Source organism: Podospora pseudopauciseta (genome assembly GCF_035222475.1).
Source record: "Podospora pseudopauciseta strain CBS 411.78 chromosome 7 map unlocalized CBS411.78m_7, whole genome shotgun sequence".
In the NCBI taxonomy this organism is placed as follows: domain Eukaryota; kingdom Fungi; phylum Ascomycota; class Sordariomycetes; order Sordariales; family Podosporaceae; genus Podospora; species Podospora pseudopauciseta.
The window spans coordinates 2823292-2839859 of NW_026946667.1; the positions used below are offsets into that span (position 1 = coordinate 2823292).

At 52.3% G+C, this 16568-nt stretch overlaps 5 protein-coding genes across 5 annotated transcripts; 1 reads left to right on the plus strand and 4 right to left on the minus strand.

The window, feature by feature from the left end:
- Positions 1–56: 56 nt before the first annotated feature.
- On the minus strand, positions 57–2805 carry QC763_711400 (uncharacterized protein). Its single transcript, XM_062916134.1, has 4 exons — positions 2363–2805; positions 1504–2288; positions 976–1443; positions 57–911 (listed from the first exon to the last, which is right to left on the minus strand). The coding sequence occupies exons 2-4, from the start codon at positions 1906–1908 to the stop codon at positions 366–368; spliced, it is 1419 nt and encodes a 472-aa protein (XP_062762155.1). The 5' UTR covers positions 1909–2288; positions 2363–2805; the 3' UTR covers positions 57–365.
- A 74-nt stretch (positions 2806–2879) lies between these two features.
- Positions 2880–5124, plus strand: QC763_711410 (uncharacterized protein). Its single transcript, XM_062916135.1, has 3 exons — positions 2880–3378; positions 3569–4160; positions 4229–5124. The coding sequence occupies exons 2-3, from the start codon at positions 3657–3659 to the stop codon at positions 4595–4597; spliced, it is 873 nt and encodes a 290-aa protein (XP_062762156.1). The 5' UTR covers positions 2880–3378; positions 3569–3656; the 3' UTR covers positions 4598–5124.
- A 43-nt stretch (positions 5125–5167) lies between these two features.
- QC763_711420 (uncharacterized protein) lies at positions 5168–6088 on the minus strand (the record flags this gene model as incomplete). The annotated part of the gene is made up of 3 exons (XM_062916136.1): positions 5168–5602; positions 5693–5943; positions 5998–6088. 3 exons carry the CDS (start codon positions 6086–6088, stop codon positions 5168–5170), a joined length of 777 nt encoding a protein of 258 aa, XP_062762157.1.
- A 554-nt stretch (positions 6089–6642) lies between these two features.
- On the minus strand, positions 6643–10236 carry rhp26 (DNA repair protein rhp26; the record flags this gene model as incomplete). The annotated part of the gene is made up of 1 exon (XM_062916137.1): positions 6643–10236. One exon carries the CDS (start codon positions 10234–10236, stop codon positions 6643–6645), a length of 3594 nt encoding a protein of 1197 aa, XP_062762158.1.
- Positions 10237–14149: 3913 nt separating this feature from the next.
- QC763_711440 (uncharacterized protein) lies at positions 14150–16239 on the minus strand (the record flags this gene model as incomplete). The annotated part of the gene is made up of 3 exons (XM_062916138.1): positions 14150–15105; positions 15165–16053; positions 16151–16239. The coding sequence occupies 3 exons, from the start codon at positions 16237–16239 to the stop codon at positions 14971–14973; spliced, it is 1113 nt and encodes a 370-aa protein (XP_062762159.1). The 3' UTR covers positions 14150–14970.
- Between the last annotated feature and the right edge of the window lie 329 nt (positions 16240–16568).

Here is a 16568-nt window from a genome sequence, read left to right on the forward strand (position 1 = left end):
ACATTTATTTGTACGATTGTTGTCTCTTGGATTGCATGTTTGACACCGGATGGCAAGTGGCATATTGCATTATCGATTGTTGTCTGTCATCTTAAAAACAAGCAAGGGGCTCTGCCTAACCATTCATAGCAAATAGCCACCCAAAGCGAGAAATACAACGCTGTAGAAAGGGTATCCCCCATACGCTGAAAGATCCAGCCCCTATAACCCAACATGACAAGGGGTGAACAAATTGCCATTTGAGAAAAAGAAATGACATAACCTTTATGCATGCAACACAGCTAGTTCAGCCCACTGGCTGTTCCACTCGCTCTACTACTTCTGTTCCTACAACGTAAGATATTCAGCTGTGAATGCCTCCCCCATTACTGCTCATTGGACATTCCTGAACTGGGGCTCAAACCCCGGGGTACCCCCAGAGTGGGGGTTGTCAGCCCTGTAGTATCTGCAACGCCATTGGCTGTCGTTGAGACAACAATGTCTGCAGTCCCGAACTCAACAGCCTCCTCGGTCAAGGCCACCCCCTCGATAACCTCCAAAGGTTCAGATCCAAAGATGTCCATCCCATTGGCCTCTTCCGCATCTGATTTGTTGTGCTCGGCGTGTTCAAAGGATGATGACAGATCAGTCTCGGATTCGGTTTCGTCATCCTTGACGGAAGTGGTGTAGCCCGGGGCCGTGATACGAGTCCATAGGCCATCCAAGTCGACGGAGAAGACTGGCTCGGCTGTCGTTGGTGGCGAGGCTAGTACCGGATGGCCAAAAGTCGAGATGGAGGCAATCGGATCCCCAGTATCCTGATCGTAAACCATGCCTGTCGATTCCGTTATGACGTGGTCATCAGTGATCTCGTTGGGTGAGACCGAAGAAGAAGAAGAAGCGACAGGGGCATGGGCTTTGTGGTCACGGGGCTGATTCATGGGAATACGTCAGTGGAATCTCAGGGTACATGGGATAAAAAGAGAATGGACTTACCAGTGGAACAGGCCGACATCCCAAGTTCTTTACAGTCTCCACATCGACACATGGCCTTATTTTCACTTGGCTGAACGAATACCCAGTGGCTACAGTGGGAGGTATATCTCCGTTCAGAACACCATCCAGACTAACCCAAGACTTTTGTCTACCGATAGGGTGGCATCTGTGACAGACTTTGTGCTGACACTCATACTTGGGGTCCGGCATCCAAGGACGGTCGTCATCGGGGTATTTGAACCCGTACTGATTGTTGAAGTCCTGGTCCCGAAGACGCTCGTTAGTTATCACGTCCAGGACGTGGTCGCGTTGGGCGAGAATCTCCTTCAACTCTTCTGGAGTGTAGTTCCAGAGTTGCTCCCGTGTTATTTCGTCCAAGAAGCTGTACTTTTCGCTTCGTGCGTCTGCGCCGTGTTTGCCGAGTGTCATTTGCTGGGAAAAGTTGTGGCCCAGTTGATCAAAGGCAATCTTGGGGGGTTTATGTTAACAAATGATTCTGTGTGCGAGTTTGAGTGAAGAGGCACATACCTGGAAACCGAGTTCTTTTATCCCAATAATCAGAGGTTCTCGGTCCATGACACAGCGATATAGCCACCCAAATGGGTGAGACCTCTTGCAGTTATCGCACTTGAATCGCTCGCTGACCTGGTACAGTGTTGACATGACGGAATGGTGGCAGTTTGGCCTCCAGGCGCGGGAGAGTCGAGCTGGAGGTCTGAGCTGGTAGGCTGTGAGGCTTGAGAGTGGGATGCTCATATCGTGCGGACGTACGGGCACGGCCTGGGGATCGTAGTTTGACAGCGCGAGGTTACGAGGCAAAACTCTCTGCTTCCCCTTTCCCTCATCATCATTATCACCATAAGGTGGACTCTGCTGTTGTTGTGGTGGGCCTGAGAAGCCCGGGGGTGGCTTTGATGGGGGTGTGGTGCTCATGTTGTCGAATAGCGATGAAGGAAGAGGCCTGAAGATGGCATCCGGATTACAGAAACAACGCTAGCGAGCTTGCTCGGCTTTTTTATTATTATGGATTATGACGGAGCAGTCAAGTCGCTGACGATTTCGGCGGAGACAGCCATAGATTCCGGAGCCAGGCAGACTCACCTGAAGGTCGCAGGCATGGGCTTGGAAAGCCGAGCACTCCCTTAGCCAGTAATATTCATCGCGTTTGCTTACCTTCAGGATTGGCAAGAGCACAAACTGGAAAACCATTCAAAGCTTCCATCCATCGCGCCTTCCTTCTTCTCCACCTCAAGCCTAGAGCCAAAGCCACCAAAACCCAGGTGAACGGGAAGGTGGGGAGATGGGCAAACGCTCTTTCCCACGACCAAAGCTTGACATCAGAACTCAGATAAAACACCTATCATTACCAGAGAAATACAACACCTACCTTCGATGAGTTCCTTTTCTTCTGCTTTGCTTGACATGGTCCTAGTGTATTTAACTCCCGGTTGCCTCCTTGAAACAGACCTCAACATTGCCATCCGTTTTGTACAACAGCGGGCAAGGCTGGGATATCACCAGCTCAAGGCCACAACCACACACAATTCATCCGTTCGGTCTGCCTACCTTGAGGGTTTTGTGAGTCTGTGGCGGGGTCTTCTCTTTTCTGACCTACGAGGTGTGTAGGTGGAGATGTGGAGGGGAGTGAGTGTCGTTCATGCCTATCCGAGCCAGACTACACATGTGCAGAGTACCTAGATTGATGTGATGGAACAAGCCTTCTAGAAAACCACTAGATACTTGTACACGCAGGAGAAGATGTCCATTGTGGATGAGGTGGAGGTGAAGTTAAAGGTCCAAGACATGGATGGCATGCGGCTCATGAAAAACCGGGGCTGTGTTGTCGCCATTTAAGGCTGGCAGTGGAGCTACCGAGGAAGCTTTCCCACAGCTTCCGTTCATTGCTGACTTCTTCGTCGGATAGCAGTGCCAAATGGCCATGTCACAGCCAATCAGACATTTTGGACATCCCGAAACCCTGTGCGTCAAGGCGTGGTGCTGGTGGTCTGGATGACTGGCCCAGACGAGCTGAGATCTGGAGGAAGCAGTGAGAGCGACAGGGATGAAAGGGCAGGGATCAGACCTTGCCGTGTGCTGTTGTGCTGTGGTTGCTGTTGCTCTCAGCAGCTGTGGGGGAAAACAAAAGCCTCGGGCCATGGGAAGAACAACCAATCAGCGGCGTCCCCTGTGGTCTGCATTCAGGTCCCCACACGCCTGTCTCGAAGGGCGGGCCCCTGTCGCGACGCCCGTCGATGGGGGGAGAGCTCATCTGCTCCCCCCCAGCGCCCCAATCCGATCCAAAAAACCAGCCTCCCCGTTTCCCGAGCTGGTGCAAGCCGAGATTTCGCGACGACGGCCATCTCTCCTCGATCCTCTTCACCGTACCTTTCCTGCATCACACTGGTGAGTTGTTCTTTTTGCCCACCCCAGGGCATTTGTCATTTCCAAGCCCAATTGGCTTTCTCCTCCAGCTGCAACGCGCCTCCGTTTTCGTTTGACTTGCAGCCGTCGTCATCGGGATTCGAGACCCGCCCTGTTGCCCCCGTACTCTCTCCACTGTTGTAAACAAAGCGTTGACCTGGGCACAAGGTAGACAGACCGCCGACACCGAACTGTGCGCCGCCGCTGCGACACCGAACGAGTTATACATATAGCTAGATGCCGATTTGACCGCGCCGACCATGTCGTCCATCAAGATTGAGCGGGACACCGTTCAGCAGACCATCACCGATGCCGCCAAGAGCTTGAGCAAGAAGGATGTTGGCTTCGTGGGCAGCACCGCCGCCGCCATCGCCGAGGCTGCCCACGGCGACCTTCCCGGCACCACTGGAAAACATCCCATCTCGGCCGTCGTCGGTACTGCCCTCACCGGCGGCAGAAAGAATGCCGGGACAAAGGGTTACCTCGCTGCCTACCTCCGCCAACTAGAGACCAACCCTCTGCGGACCAAGATGCTCACGGCCGGCACGCTCGCTGGCGCTCAGGAGTTGATCGCATCGTGGCTGGCTAAGGACCGCAACAAGCATGGCAACTACTTCACATCCCGCGTGCCCAAGATGGCCACCTATGGCGCACTTGTCAGCGCTCCCCTCGGCCACTTTTTGATCTGGCTCTTGCAGAAGACCTTCAGCGGCCGTACCAGCCTGCGTGCCAAGATCTTGCAGATTCTCGTCAGCAATTTGATTGTAGGTCTCCTATGTCACGGCTATGTTGAATCAGGCCATGATGTGCTAACCACTGTTGTTTCTTCAAGATTGCCCCCATCCAAAACACCGTCTACCTCGTCGCCATGGCCTTGATCGCGGGTGCCAAGAACTTCCACCAAGTAAAGGCCACGGTCAAGGTTGGTTTCTGGAAGGTGATGAAGGTGAGCTGGATCACCTCGCCTCTTTGCCTGGCCTTTGCCCAGAAGTTCCTGCCCGAGCACACATGGTTGCCCTTCTTCAACCTTGTGTCCTTCATCATCGGCACCTACATCAACACCATCACCAAGAAGAAGCGCTTGGCGGCCCTCCGCAAGAAGCACTTTGGTGAGGGCCGCGCTCCCGGCCCCAGCGGTGCCCCCTCGACTCTGGGCCGCCCTGAGGATTACCCCCCTCTCGGCCCCAACCCCCCTTACTAAATTTTGGGGGTTCCATAATAAAGCGATCGAGGGAACCGTGATGTGCCTGCCAAAGAGGAAAACGTGTGACCGCTTCTCTCGTGTATCTCTGGAATATGTCTGAATAAAAGGGGGAAGGGACACATGTCTAATGTCAGTGGGGCGGAAAGATTGGAAAGGGCAATGATGGTTGGCTGGATGGATATTTTTTAGTTACGATGATACATGTGTATGCGTGTGTGATGTGTCCGAGCGCGAGCGAGATTCTGTATTTTCGGTTGGCGGGAAGCAGGAATCCTTGCTTTCAGAAGGGAGTTATTTATTCTTTGTGTTTGTCTTGAGAGGAAAGGTGGAGGGGTGGTTGGATACCTGATTTGCACAATTTTGGTTGGTTTTTATTTTATTTATTTTTCTCTCGATTTGTTCATGAATCATCTATTTTCCCTGGACTTCCGGACCTGAGCTCGAGGTTTTGGTCTTGGGGGGCAAGAAAGATGAAAATAAGATGGATATATGTTTACTGTCTTGGTTTATATTACCGCGTGTATGTTCTGCTGAAACGTTTTGACACAAAAAAAAAAAAAGATTCTTTCAGATAGGAATCGCCCTCATCTCCTCCAACGTCCAATACTTCCTCATCGTCTCCGCCTCCAGCTCCTTGACCTCGTCATCCAGATGCTTCATCAGCACCTCCCCCCAGGTGTCCATCTTTTCCTTGAGGACCGACAGCTCCAAGTCGACCTCGCGGCTCTTGCACATGAGGATGTACTCGTGCAGCTGGTCCATCCCCTCGTGGATCAGCTTGTGCTGCCTCAGCAGCTTGTTGCTCTTGCCGGCCTTGAACTGGGGCATCTTCTTGGCCAGGATGGGGTAGAGGTGGGTCTCCTCGATGGAGTGATGAGACTCGAGGTACCGGACCAGCCGGAGGCCCTCGTCGAGGAACTGCTTGAGGGACATGTTTTGGGGGCGGCGGGAGTTGACGCAGGCTGTGTAGAGGATTGTCCACATTCCTACAAAGTGGTCGTGCTGGAGAGGTAAGAAGGGAAAATGAGAGATGAGTATGTGAGGGAATAGAGTGAAACAAACAAGGGTATGGCAAAATATGAACAAACTTACAAAGTACTTCATTTGTTCAGCTAAGCGGTTGTAGATTTTGAACTCGGTTGGTGACAGTGGCGGCAGTGACGAAGTTGTTGCAGTGGACGACGCATCGTCATTGGCAGTAGGAGTGGTTGGCTGGGGAGATGAAGTCTGAGTGGTTGATTCATCTGTATTCACAGCAGCCTTTGCTTGCTCTGTGTCTGCCATGTTGGGCAATCTGTGTGTTGGCGGGTTGTTGAGCTTGGTGGTTTGATGTGATGCTCGATCTGCGCATGATGTTAGCCCAGGCACTGGATATAAGTAATAGACGCTCTACAGACTCTGAACCTGCAACAGAGATTGAAAACGAAGTGAGGCTGTGGAAAGTACCCTGCTTGTCCTGCGGCTCAGCACAATGACAGTTATTCTCATCCGGGCATCTAGCGCACCGAGAAATTGTTTTCTGCACAAATGACTCAAAGGTCTCGAGAAGGAATCAGTGTCTTCAGATAAATTGGTAATTGTCCAGTTATGAGCCACGATTCAGTCAGATTGTGGTCGTGCTCTTTCGGACTTGAGACCTCAAAGATCATTGTTACCAATAGGGGGGGGGTGTTGGTGATTTGGTAAGCAATTAGCAATCCCAATCCCCTCACATTAGCCCCGGTCACCGCGCGGTATCCCCTTCTGGACTTACAATGACAAACCTCTATTACTGGACATGCTCAGCGACTTCTCTTGATATGGGGCACATATTGTATTTTCACGCCTTGTGACAAAAGGTGTATGATATTACATTTGTAACTCCATGAAACCCAGCCGCTATCGCTAAAACCCTGATATCAGATGCCCGTGTTAAACGCCTGCTCGACCCAGATTCGCCACCATATCATACCCATAACCGTGAATATTATCACCTCTGAAACTGCGATAACCATTATTTGGCCATGAATGCTATAACTCAATGCCTTCCTCTTCTTTGAGGTTCACTGAAAATCGGGCTTGAGAGACCAAGTAGCTCGCATACTGGTTCCCTTCTTCTCCATCTGGGCCACCTTCCCAAGCGCAATCTTGAACTCTTCCGCCTGACGAGTACCTGTACAATACTGATTGAAATGATCCACCAAAAGCTTAGAGACGACCTGACCACCATGGCGCTTGATGAAGGCAGGAATCATCTTTTCAAAGTCCTTGGCTCGAAGCGTCCTGTCTGGTGCTGGTTGGGCATTGGGAGTTCCTGGTCTCGACCCACTCGCACCAGCATTTCGGATGATGGCCGAACCTGGCGCAATACGTCTACGTGGTTGCACTGGTCGGCCAGCCTCTCCTACTTCACCTGTCCATGTCACGGTGCCAATAGGCACGTTGCGGGCTTGCTCGCCTGCGCGTCGAAGACTGAGAGCAGCTTGAGCGGCGATCCTGTTGGCTTCCTGCTGAATCATCTTCTTGTCCGCCCTCACAGTCTTTTTGCCGTTCATAATCTTATCGTGCTCCAAGGCACTGTGGACCGACCTCGCGAAAAGTCCTTCCATCAGGCGATCCTCTTCATTGGCTGGTGAGTGGGGTTCTGCTTTGAATGTCTCCAGACTAGCTACCCCCTCAATATTGCGGAGGTCGTTTCCCCCGTCATCCTGGGGCTCAGCCTTGACCGTAACGGAGGCGACTTCACGAGCAGCTGCCTTCTTTGCAGAAGGGCCGAGCAGAACCCTATCCTGCCCAGGTATAAGAAGCTCCTTGGGTCCGGATTTCATAAAGTTCTTGGCCTCACTTCCCTTGAACAACTGGCTCGTCTCTGTCATGCCGTCTTCATACGAGCTGAGACTGAAAAGATCATGCAAATCGTTGAGGTTGAAGTTGGTCTGTTGTTTCGGGTCTTTGAGTACCTTGTTGGACAGAAATTGCTTGAAAATCTGGCGATGATAGATCTTCTCCTCAATCGTACCAGCCGTCATCAGGCGGTAAATAGTCACCTCCCTCTTCTGACCCAATCTCCACGCTCTCTCCCGTGCTTGTACGTCCGTAGACGGATTCCAGTCGGGATCAAAGATGATGACTCGGTTAGCACCTGTCAAGTTCACCCCTAGTCCGCCGACCTTGGTTGTTAGCAAGAACACGTCAAGACTTGGATCGTTGTTGAACTGGTCGACGAGGGTTTGGCGCTGCTTTATTGGTGTTTTGCCATCCATGCGCAGATACCTCACATCGTCCAGCCGCTGAACAAAAGCCTCAATGATGTCTAGCATTTGTGTGCCCTGGGAGAATAACAGTGTCTTGTGTCCGAGTCGTTTCCACATCGGTAGCAGAGACTGGACGACTGCCATCTTGCCTGACTTCTCAACACTCCCCCAGAGATATCCAGGCTCATTCTTGAGTCGGGGATTCAGCAGATCTGGATGATTACAGATCTTGCGAAGAATATCAATACCATAAAGTGACTGACGGCTCCTATCAAGGATCGATGCCATTTCGTCCGACTTGAGAAAGAGCTCGTAGGCCTCCCGCTGGGGCTTGGAGAGCTTGCAAAACAGAACCTGTTCGCTCTTTTTCGGTAGATCCGCAGCAACGTCTACCTTGAGACGTTGAAGGAGATACGGGCTGATGGCCTCTTTGAGTGTCTCGGCGCATTTTTGTGCTGTCATGATCTGAAGATTGGTCGCATTAGCGTAACCTCCGAGTTTGATGGGGACTTCGAACTGAGTCCGGAACGAAACCAGGGTCCCGAGGCGCATAGGAAAAATGAAATCGAAGAGTGACCAGAGCTCTGTGAGATTATTCTGCATTGGAGTGCCGGATAAGATGATCCTGTTTGGTGTTCGGAGCTCCTTGCAGTAGATTGTGATTGCAGTGTTGGGATTCCGAATCTTGTGACCCTCGTCCAAAACAGCATAACCCCATTCCACGGGGATCAAAACATCGCCATAGGTTTGGAGACCGGCATAAGTGGTGACCAGCACATGCCCGTGTTTCACCACTTTGTCTACAATCTTCTTCGCTGCCGTGCTGGATTTGGCGGGACTTTTCTTATCCCAGTTATCCTCCACATCTTCCCTTTTGCCCTCATCAAGGACGTTGAACATTCCACTGCCTGAAGAGTGTAGAATCGACACGCGGAGAGGTGGCCACCAGCGATGAAACTCGTTGACCCATTGCCGCAGAACGGTCGCCGGTGCAACTACAATGACTGGCTTGTTCAACATCTTGCTGTAATGTAAAGCCGCCACGAACGAGATCAGCTGTACCGTTTTACCGAGTCCCATCTCATCGCCGACGATGCCACCCACCTGCTGAGCATACAACTCAGCCAGCCATTGAACACCTGTCTTTTGGTAATCGAAAAGCGAAGGGTAAATGTCACCCGGGAGCTTCATTCCATTCTCAAATTGATGGTCAGGTTCGTCGGGAGAAGGCTTGAACCACTCTTCCTCGCCGTCCCACTCGCTCTCAACCTCTTGACCCAGTCTGAGCTGGCGGGCTCGCCTTGCACGACTTCTTCGCTTGACCCAATCTCCCAATCGGGCCTGATACACAGCTTCATTCCCGTCGTCAATGTTGCTTAAATCGACCTTTTCCTCACCAACGCCATCCGCCGCAGTAGCGACACCCTTCCCCCTTTTCCTCTTTTCCTTTGGAGTTGTGTCGCTCATGTCGAAATCATCCTCCAAAGACTCGTCCTCTTCATCATCTATGGCACCGTCTTCTTCAGGCTCAAATTCGTCATCGGATCCTCCTCCGACCTCCTGCACAACTCTCCTCTTCTTTCTAGGCCGTAGCGAAAACTCCAACTCGGCCGTTGAGCTGTTCTCGGTCTCCTCTGCAAACCCTGGCCTCCTTAGATTTTGATGACTTCGCGGCCCATCCCCGACCAGCTCCTCGAGTTCCTCCGCAACAGCCTCATGTTCAGCTTCAATAATCGCATCAGCGAGTTCTCCTTCCACCCCATCCGGTCTCGGTCCACCAAACGTCGCGAATGGGGTGATTTTGCCAATCCTGATCAAATATTCTCTTTGCGTCTCATTGGGAAGCCTTCCACCCACCGCTCCGGCCCCTTTGGACTGTGTCTCTGCAGCTCCCTCCTGATGTCTAGCCTCAATCCTGGTCTCAAAGTCCCTAACATCCTGCTCACAAATCTCAATCTCAGAGTCCAGCCGGGTGATTTCCTTCTGAATCCTAAGCCTGTTGGCAGGCGTGAGGTGGCCAGAAGTGAGTTTGGCCTGTTGGATCTTTCGCTGGTTTTCCAGCCTCACTTTTTGGATCTGGGCTTTCTCGATACGCTTCCTGTCGCGAGTGTCTTCGGCTTCGATAAGGGCCGCGTTGGCTTGGAGGGTAATGTCGCGTTCTAATTCGTCTTGGTCACGGACGTTTTCGGTAAGGTGAGCAAGGGCGGAAGCTTCGTCATCGAGAATTGGGGCGGCAAGGTCGGGGACGGGGTTCTCCATTGTGCTTTCGATGGCGGCGTTGGATTCTTTGGTCGATGGCGGATTCAGTTTGTCGGTTTGTGGTATTTCTTGTGAGGCATCACCGGCCGCATCGGGGCTTTCTGCCTCTGGGGGGCTCATGATGACGCTGTATTTTGGCGGCATTGCGGATGGCAATTTGCGATCTGGAAAGCCAATTTCGAGACCTTCGAGGTGGAGTGAATGATGGCGTTTCTGAAGCAATCTAAGGAGGAAAACAAGATTTCAAGTGCAATGAGACTGGATGGTACTTGTCATTCTAACTGCGACAAAAAATTAGGTGGAAGTTGTTGCTCAAAAGATGCCGTTCACTGTACGACGGACCTCCTGCCTAGAAGTCGCCATGGGAGCAATGACGCATTGAATCCACTCAGTCGCGCGCATCGAAACACCGCGCGATCATGTGACCTAAATTGCGTGCATCTTGCTTAGCTCAGCCCTGTGAGGCCAAAGTGGAGCCTTGGCAAGGGTTCAGGGGAGGGGGCAGACTTCAACGTTCAACATCCTGGCTCGACGTCAATCTCAACGACAAGTCATCCTATGTTGGTCATTTAGCTGGATATCGTTTTATACTTCCAACTTTCTCGACCATCACTACCGTGTCTTTAGACCATTGCGAAACTACGAGGAGTAGAGAAGCTTTCAAGGATCGTGGGCGGTCCGCGAGCATCAATATCAAGAGTGTGGCTGGTAATCTGACATTTGGAAAACTGCTGTTCAGAGCAACGCAAGGCTTTGGAGACTAGCCAATATCAAACCACTTATACAAGCATATCTGCAAGGAACAAATCTGGATCTACCTATACAGGCGCACAAATGAGAATGTCCAAAACAAGGTATAGTTCTAGACAGCCAATCATGATCGTCAGTTACCCGTACACAGCTGAAAGCATGCCGTAGAATGTGTCAACTTAGCAAAACGTACTCGATGCATAATGGTCTCCCCTAGGCAATATCGCCGAGGCGTCCTATATGGCTTACCGAGATCTCCAGGAAGATTGGTTACACTGATGTCTGGCAAGTATGCTATCCTATGAGATGGGAGAGCGGGAGGTTTTCGTGTCAAGAAGACAAGCCAGATACCAAGACTCTTGGTTGCTGCCCGTTCTGGGCTCTGGACTTGATGAAACAGTAGCCCTTGGAACGCAAGGGTGAGGTTGCAAGAGATGGGGGCATTGCCGCCATGAGCTCCACGAAACCATGAAAGCTGTACACCACACCATGCGTGTCTATCGCCCACCCGCACCGTACTCGTCAAAAGCACTGACTGCCCTTACACAGGTAGAATCCAGGAGCGGAGACCCGTGGAGTCTTTGGTAAAGGATGTACCGTTTGTACCGTCTTCTCCGGCCAGAAAACCTGGAACCTTGACCAAAGCGGGTGGTCGTCTCACACTAGCAGACAAATTTTCCTCTCATCACCTCCTACTCATGTGTTCTGCCCTCGTCATTCGTCGGCCTCCCGCCCTTCCTTTCCCCCGGTGGGCTCCTATGGGAACCCCGCTACAAGAGCGAAGGCATTAGAAATCAGGGTGGTCCAATAGCCGCAGAACACGAAGGCTCATCTGCGAAGTCTCCTTCTCAAACAGGCAGACGAGGCGCTGAGAGGGGGTTCTTGGTGTGCAGTCACTCTCTCCTACCTCACCGCCCTTTGCGATTGCTCGTTTCACGGGCCGGATCACATGAGGTATCGAGTTCTCTTGGTGTTGGGTCGCAACTTGGTAGGGAGGATCGATCTGTCTTTTACACATGGTATACGGGTAAAGTTGTTCCGACTCTGGAGTCCCTCACCATGTTATCTCCATACTTCAGGGGCGGCGAGGAGGAAAATGTTAACGGACTGGCTGGTGGTGTGATACACATCCTGTGAAAAGCTCGATAAGCTTTGGTTGGGATGCCCTTTCTGCGACCCACCGTCGCCGTTTCCCCGCTCGGTACCCTTTTGCCTTCTCCTTTGATCATGGCGTTAGTCTCTTTCCGGCCTTAAAGGTTGTTGATATACCCTCATATAGCGGCCTGATATAGCCCGGGTCTGGGGGTAGAACACGACTCCACTCTTGCCACAGAATGACAAAAAAGCGCGCTGCTGATGGGGCCCTCCAACCTCCTCAAATTCTGTGTGCAGTCGTCTCTTGATCGGTCATGGTGCGAGCTGTCTCGATTTCTGCAAGTGGTAAGTATGTCGTTGTCTGGTTTTGCCGCAGTGCATAGACGGGGTCAACCGGTATCGCGAGTTCTTGGCGCTTACAGAACTGCAGACCCTTCCCTCATGTATCACTATCGGATAAATTCAAGATCCCTAAGAGTATCTGGAGATGACTGACGTGGTGTTTCTGTGGGTCCAAGAGCCACAGGCTGCCAACCTGCGCTTTGACACTGCTTCTGTCTTGTGGTCGTGGTCCCAGCCAGTCTTCTCCACCGGGTGAAGCAAGTCGCAATTTATACGAGACGCAAATGATATCCCGGGCTTGATGGCCGCATGGTGTGGTTGCCAAGTCAGTGGGTAGGCCGCCCTATACACTATATGTGCCGTCCAGGAGCAATAGCCGCCAGCAGAGAACTGCGCGGCTTCAGCAGGTACCGCTTCAGGGCACCTGGAGATATACCATGGGCTTCACCAATCCCAACCACCTACTGAGGGAGACCAACACACTGAGGGGAGCATAAGACCGTATATTAGAACTTAATCTCCGATTGGGTCACGTCCCGTCTGATGTCGCAATGGGGGCGAGGCCATGATCCTCTGTATCTGGAGTTTGTTATCTCGGCCGTACTTTGGAGTTGGGTGTTGAAGGAATGGGAACCATCTTAGCGTTATTTAGAAAGAAACACCGAACTCGCGTGTCTTGGGTAACAGTGGGATACTTCATGAAAGTTGTCGGTTGCTTTCAGAGTGCTGGTTAGAGAGCCACAAGCAGCACGAGCAACAATATTGCAAGGCTGGAAAGGTAGATGGCGAGGTCGAAAAATGTATGGTCAGGCAAAGCCAGGTATCTGGTACACCGAGGAGCCTGTCGCTCACATCTCGCGGGACGACCCATAACAACCGAGAGGTGTTACGCATAGAAACCTTGGCGCCATCGCGCTACACAGACAGTTTCTCGTGGAGCGTGTTGCTCGATCACTGGTGAACCAAACTACAGGACACAATTTCGCAGAGAAGGTAATGCCGTGCCCCGACCAAGGCAGTGGCGGTCTGCCAACCTCCATGAACCAGGCACAAAGATGACCTGAGGGCGGGGGAACGACAGTTTCAAGGTTGACTGGGTTAGGTACCTAGGTGGCTGACAGCAGGATCCAGGGAGATAGTGGTGCATCGGCAGCGCAAAGGAGCTTTTTTCTCGGAGTATTACCGAAACAGGGGTCTCGCCTCCTGCAAAGAACCTGCCTGTCAGCGCCCAACAACCCCTGTGCTGTCCAGTCCTGATCTCCAAGCGATGTAGCTCCTGTGGCTGTCCAAAAGCGAAGCAGAAACCGATTCGACCACGGAAGGTCAAGAAGGCGTATCGTGGTTGTTGGCAAGTGTTTCAGTTCCAGATACATGCGTCTGTCGCACGTCATGCATACTGCGCGTATATTGTTGCCAAGGAGCCAGACCATGACAGAGATGAGCCTCGTTGGGAGGGAATCTGGCGAATTCTCCGAGACCTACTTGGCGAAGCTGTAGCAGGGGCCAACTTCCACAACCCTGCCTCCAGGGGTGTGCCGCAACAGCCGACTGCATCTCTGCACGTGGAGGTTTTCTGTGACTCGGAATCCATATGTTGGAAGCGGACGGGGAATGCGGAGTAGCTATGAGGGTGACAGGCTCAATATACAGTGCAGCGACGAGATACTCAAAGGAGATCCCGAGGGGAATAGTGTGAAAGGTGATGATGTACCTATTTGTCACCAGATACCTAAGACACCCTGGGCAGCCGGCCCTATCTTGGCAACCGTTGAAGCGCACGGAGCAAGCCCTACTTCGTATGAACAGCTCCTAGATGCTTCTAGTTGGATCTGACTGTCGTGATTTCATCTGGATGTGAACTCTGAAGAGGAATAAACAATATACTATTATGTAGACAAGGCTTTCTCCTTGCCGTCTTAAAAAGTGTAAAAATGGTTGATCAGAACACCTAGGAGAGAATGTCGTAGAAGTATGTATGCCACTGCCTTTTCAGCTTTCAAGTTCCGATCCAAACACAGCTGGCCTGTGATATCTTCTGTGCACGCGACAATGCTCTCCGAGGATCCACCTAGCTCGTCCATAGCTTGCGCTTGTGTCCTCTCCTGTCTCTCGTGTGTATCCTCTTCTTGTCCGTCCATGCAAAATATTACCCTTCCGTTGGCCCCCCACCTGGAAATCGTGCCTCATTCCTCGGTCGTAGGCGTTGCGTAGTCTATAGTCGCGCGCCTGTCGTGTATGTCGTAACTTTCCGCCCACCCGACCGAGTCTATATCATAAAAAAGCTAAAACAAATGTGTAGGACGAAATAGATGCCACAAAGGAAAAACAGAGCACAAAATTGTAGAATTTCAGCGGTTTCGGGGTATCTCAAATATTAGCGCCGCTTCTGTTCCAACAAAACAGCAAGCCCATCCCCTAAACATAAATCCATCCGCTAACAAAGAAAAGTAAATCAAGAAGCACGAGAGTGCGGAAAGAAGACGAAAGGGTATTGTCTGTGGATAAGCAAATCCAGTGTATGTGAAGGTAAATCCTAGATCGGGCCCTGTTCGATGGGCGATATGGACAATGTGTCTTTGGAAGCTGGGAGGAAGCCCCTACGGGTCGTACTGGATGTAGTCACTGGAGTTGTGACGGGTAAACGGTGGTGTCCCCCTCAGGTGCCGGAGCTCCTGGTGGAGACGCTGATTGCTATAAGTCTTCGCCTGATAGCTGTGCTGCCCTCTCGCGGCATGCAGCTGGTGTGAATCCGGTGCCGACTTTGTTGGCAACGATACGCCACTTTTCGTTTTCGTAATCTTGCAGGGCGGTTTTGAGTTTTTGATCCTAGACTGCTGTCAGCTTTTTCCGACATTGCTTGTCAGAATGCAAAGGGGGATACTGACCGTTTCATCCGTCCACTGTGTTGTCTTCGCCTTGAGTTTGGTGCAGTAACGCACTTGCAATGTCCCGCTTGACCGACCAGGGAAGAAGTCCGCAATTTGTTTCCACGTTAAGCTCTTGTTCTCCTTCAAGTCAATCAAGAGCTGATCATCCTCTGGCGTAAACTTCAGCTTGGGCCCCCTCGGTCTGGGAGCTGGGGCTGGCATCCCAGCTTGCCCAACCACGCTCGGAGCTCCGGCTCCTATGCTGCTCTCCCCATCACGTCGCATCAACTTGTTCGGAGGTCCTGTGTCTGGCAGCCGGTGGTGGTGATGTGCTGGGGGGACTCCCGTTGCTTGCGCATAGGCAGCGCCTAGGGGCGTTTGCTGCATCGAATCCAGCTCGTTCTGTTCAAGTTCCGATATGCCGGGAACCGAAAGATCGAGATCATCAGGCCGTTGACGCTTCACGCCGGCAGTAGACCCATGGGTCGGGGTTAGAGATGGGTAGAGGGGGGGCACGACGTTGTGGGGAGAGGGGTTGGCGCCGTAATGCGATGGCCCTGGATGGGCAGGGTGGCCGAGATGTCGCGCCCCCGGATGGCCGCCCAGGTGCGATGGGTCTGTGAGAATTGGGTGAGGGTGAGGGTGAGGGTGATGTTGGTGAGTAGCAGGATAGTGCTGTGGCAGGCCGTGGTGGGATTGATGGGGAGGCGGCTCATGGAGGGGCGGCGGCCCGGCGTGCTGAAGCGAGCCGCGATGGTGGTGCGTATCATAAGAATGCGGAGCTTGGCTCTGCTCGGCCGTATGCGGCTCCTGTGACGAGTAGTCGACATTGTAATCCGGTCCTACGCGATAATTGCCCGCCAGTGTGCCTCCGATGCATGGGTTCCGCCAGAGCGAGCCGCCCTGGCTGGTCGCCGGATTCTGAAAGGAAAGAATTGGAGGAAACTGGGCCCCGCGGGGCTTCTTCGGCGGAGAGGTTGGCGTGTGGTGCTGTTCGTACCCACTCAAAATGGCTGCTGTCAAACCTGGGACTTGCTACTTGCTCTCCTCGCTGATTAAAATAGCCTGGCTGTCGAGGAAAACCAGGGCACATGTGGTGGTGGCTGCTGGTGAGCGGGCTCGTTCAGAAAGACTTCGGTGATAGGCTGTGTCGATCACGTTGGTGTTGGGGGGTGGGCCCTCCTCTTGGTAGCTTACTGTGTGATAGCTACAGTATATGTGTGCGTGTGCGGTATCTCGCTGTGGGCGGTAGGCGTCAAATAGTATTACGTCGGTCTCGACATTGGCTGTTAATGATCGGTTCGGTCCAACTCTTGGTCGATGGTTTGGAAAAGATACAGGCAGAGAACTCAGAGTCCAGAGCAAGCGGCAGTGGGCATGACTGGCATTATATCGTCTGATATTCGGTACCGTGTAGCAGAG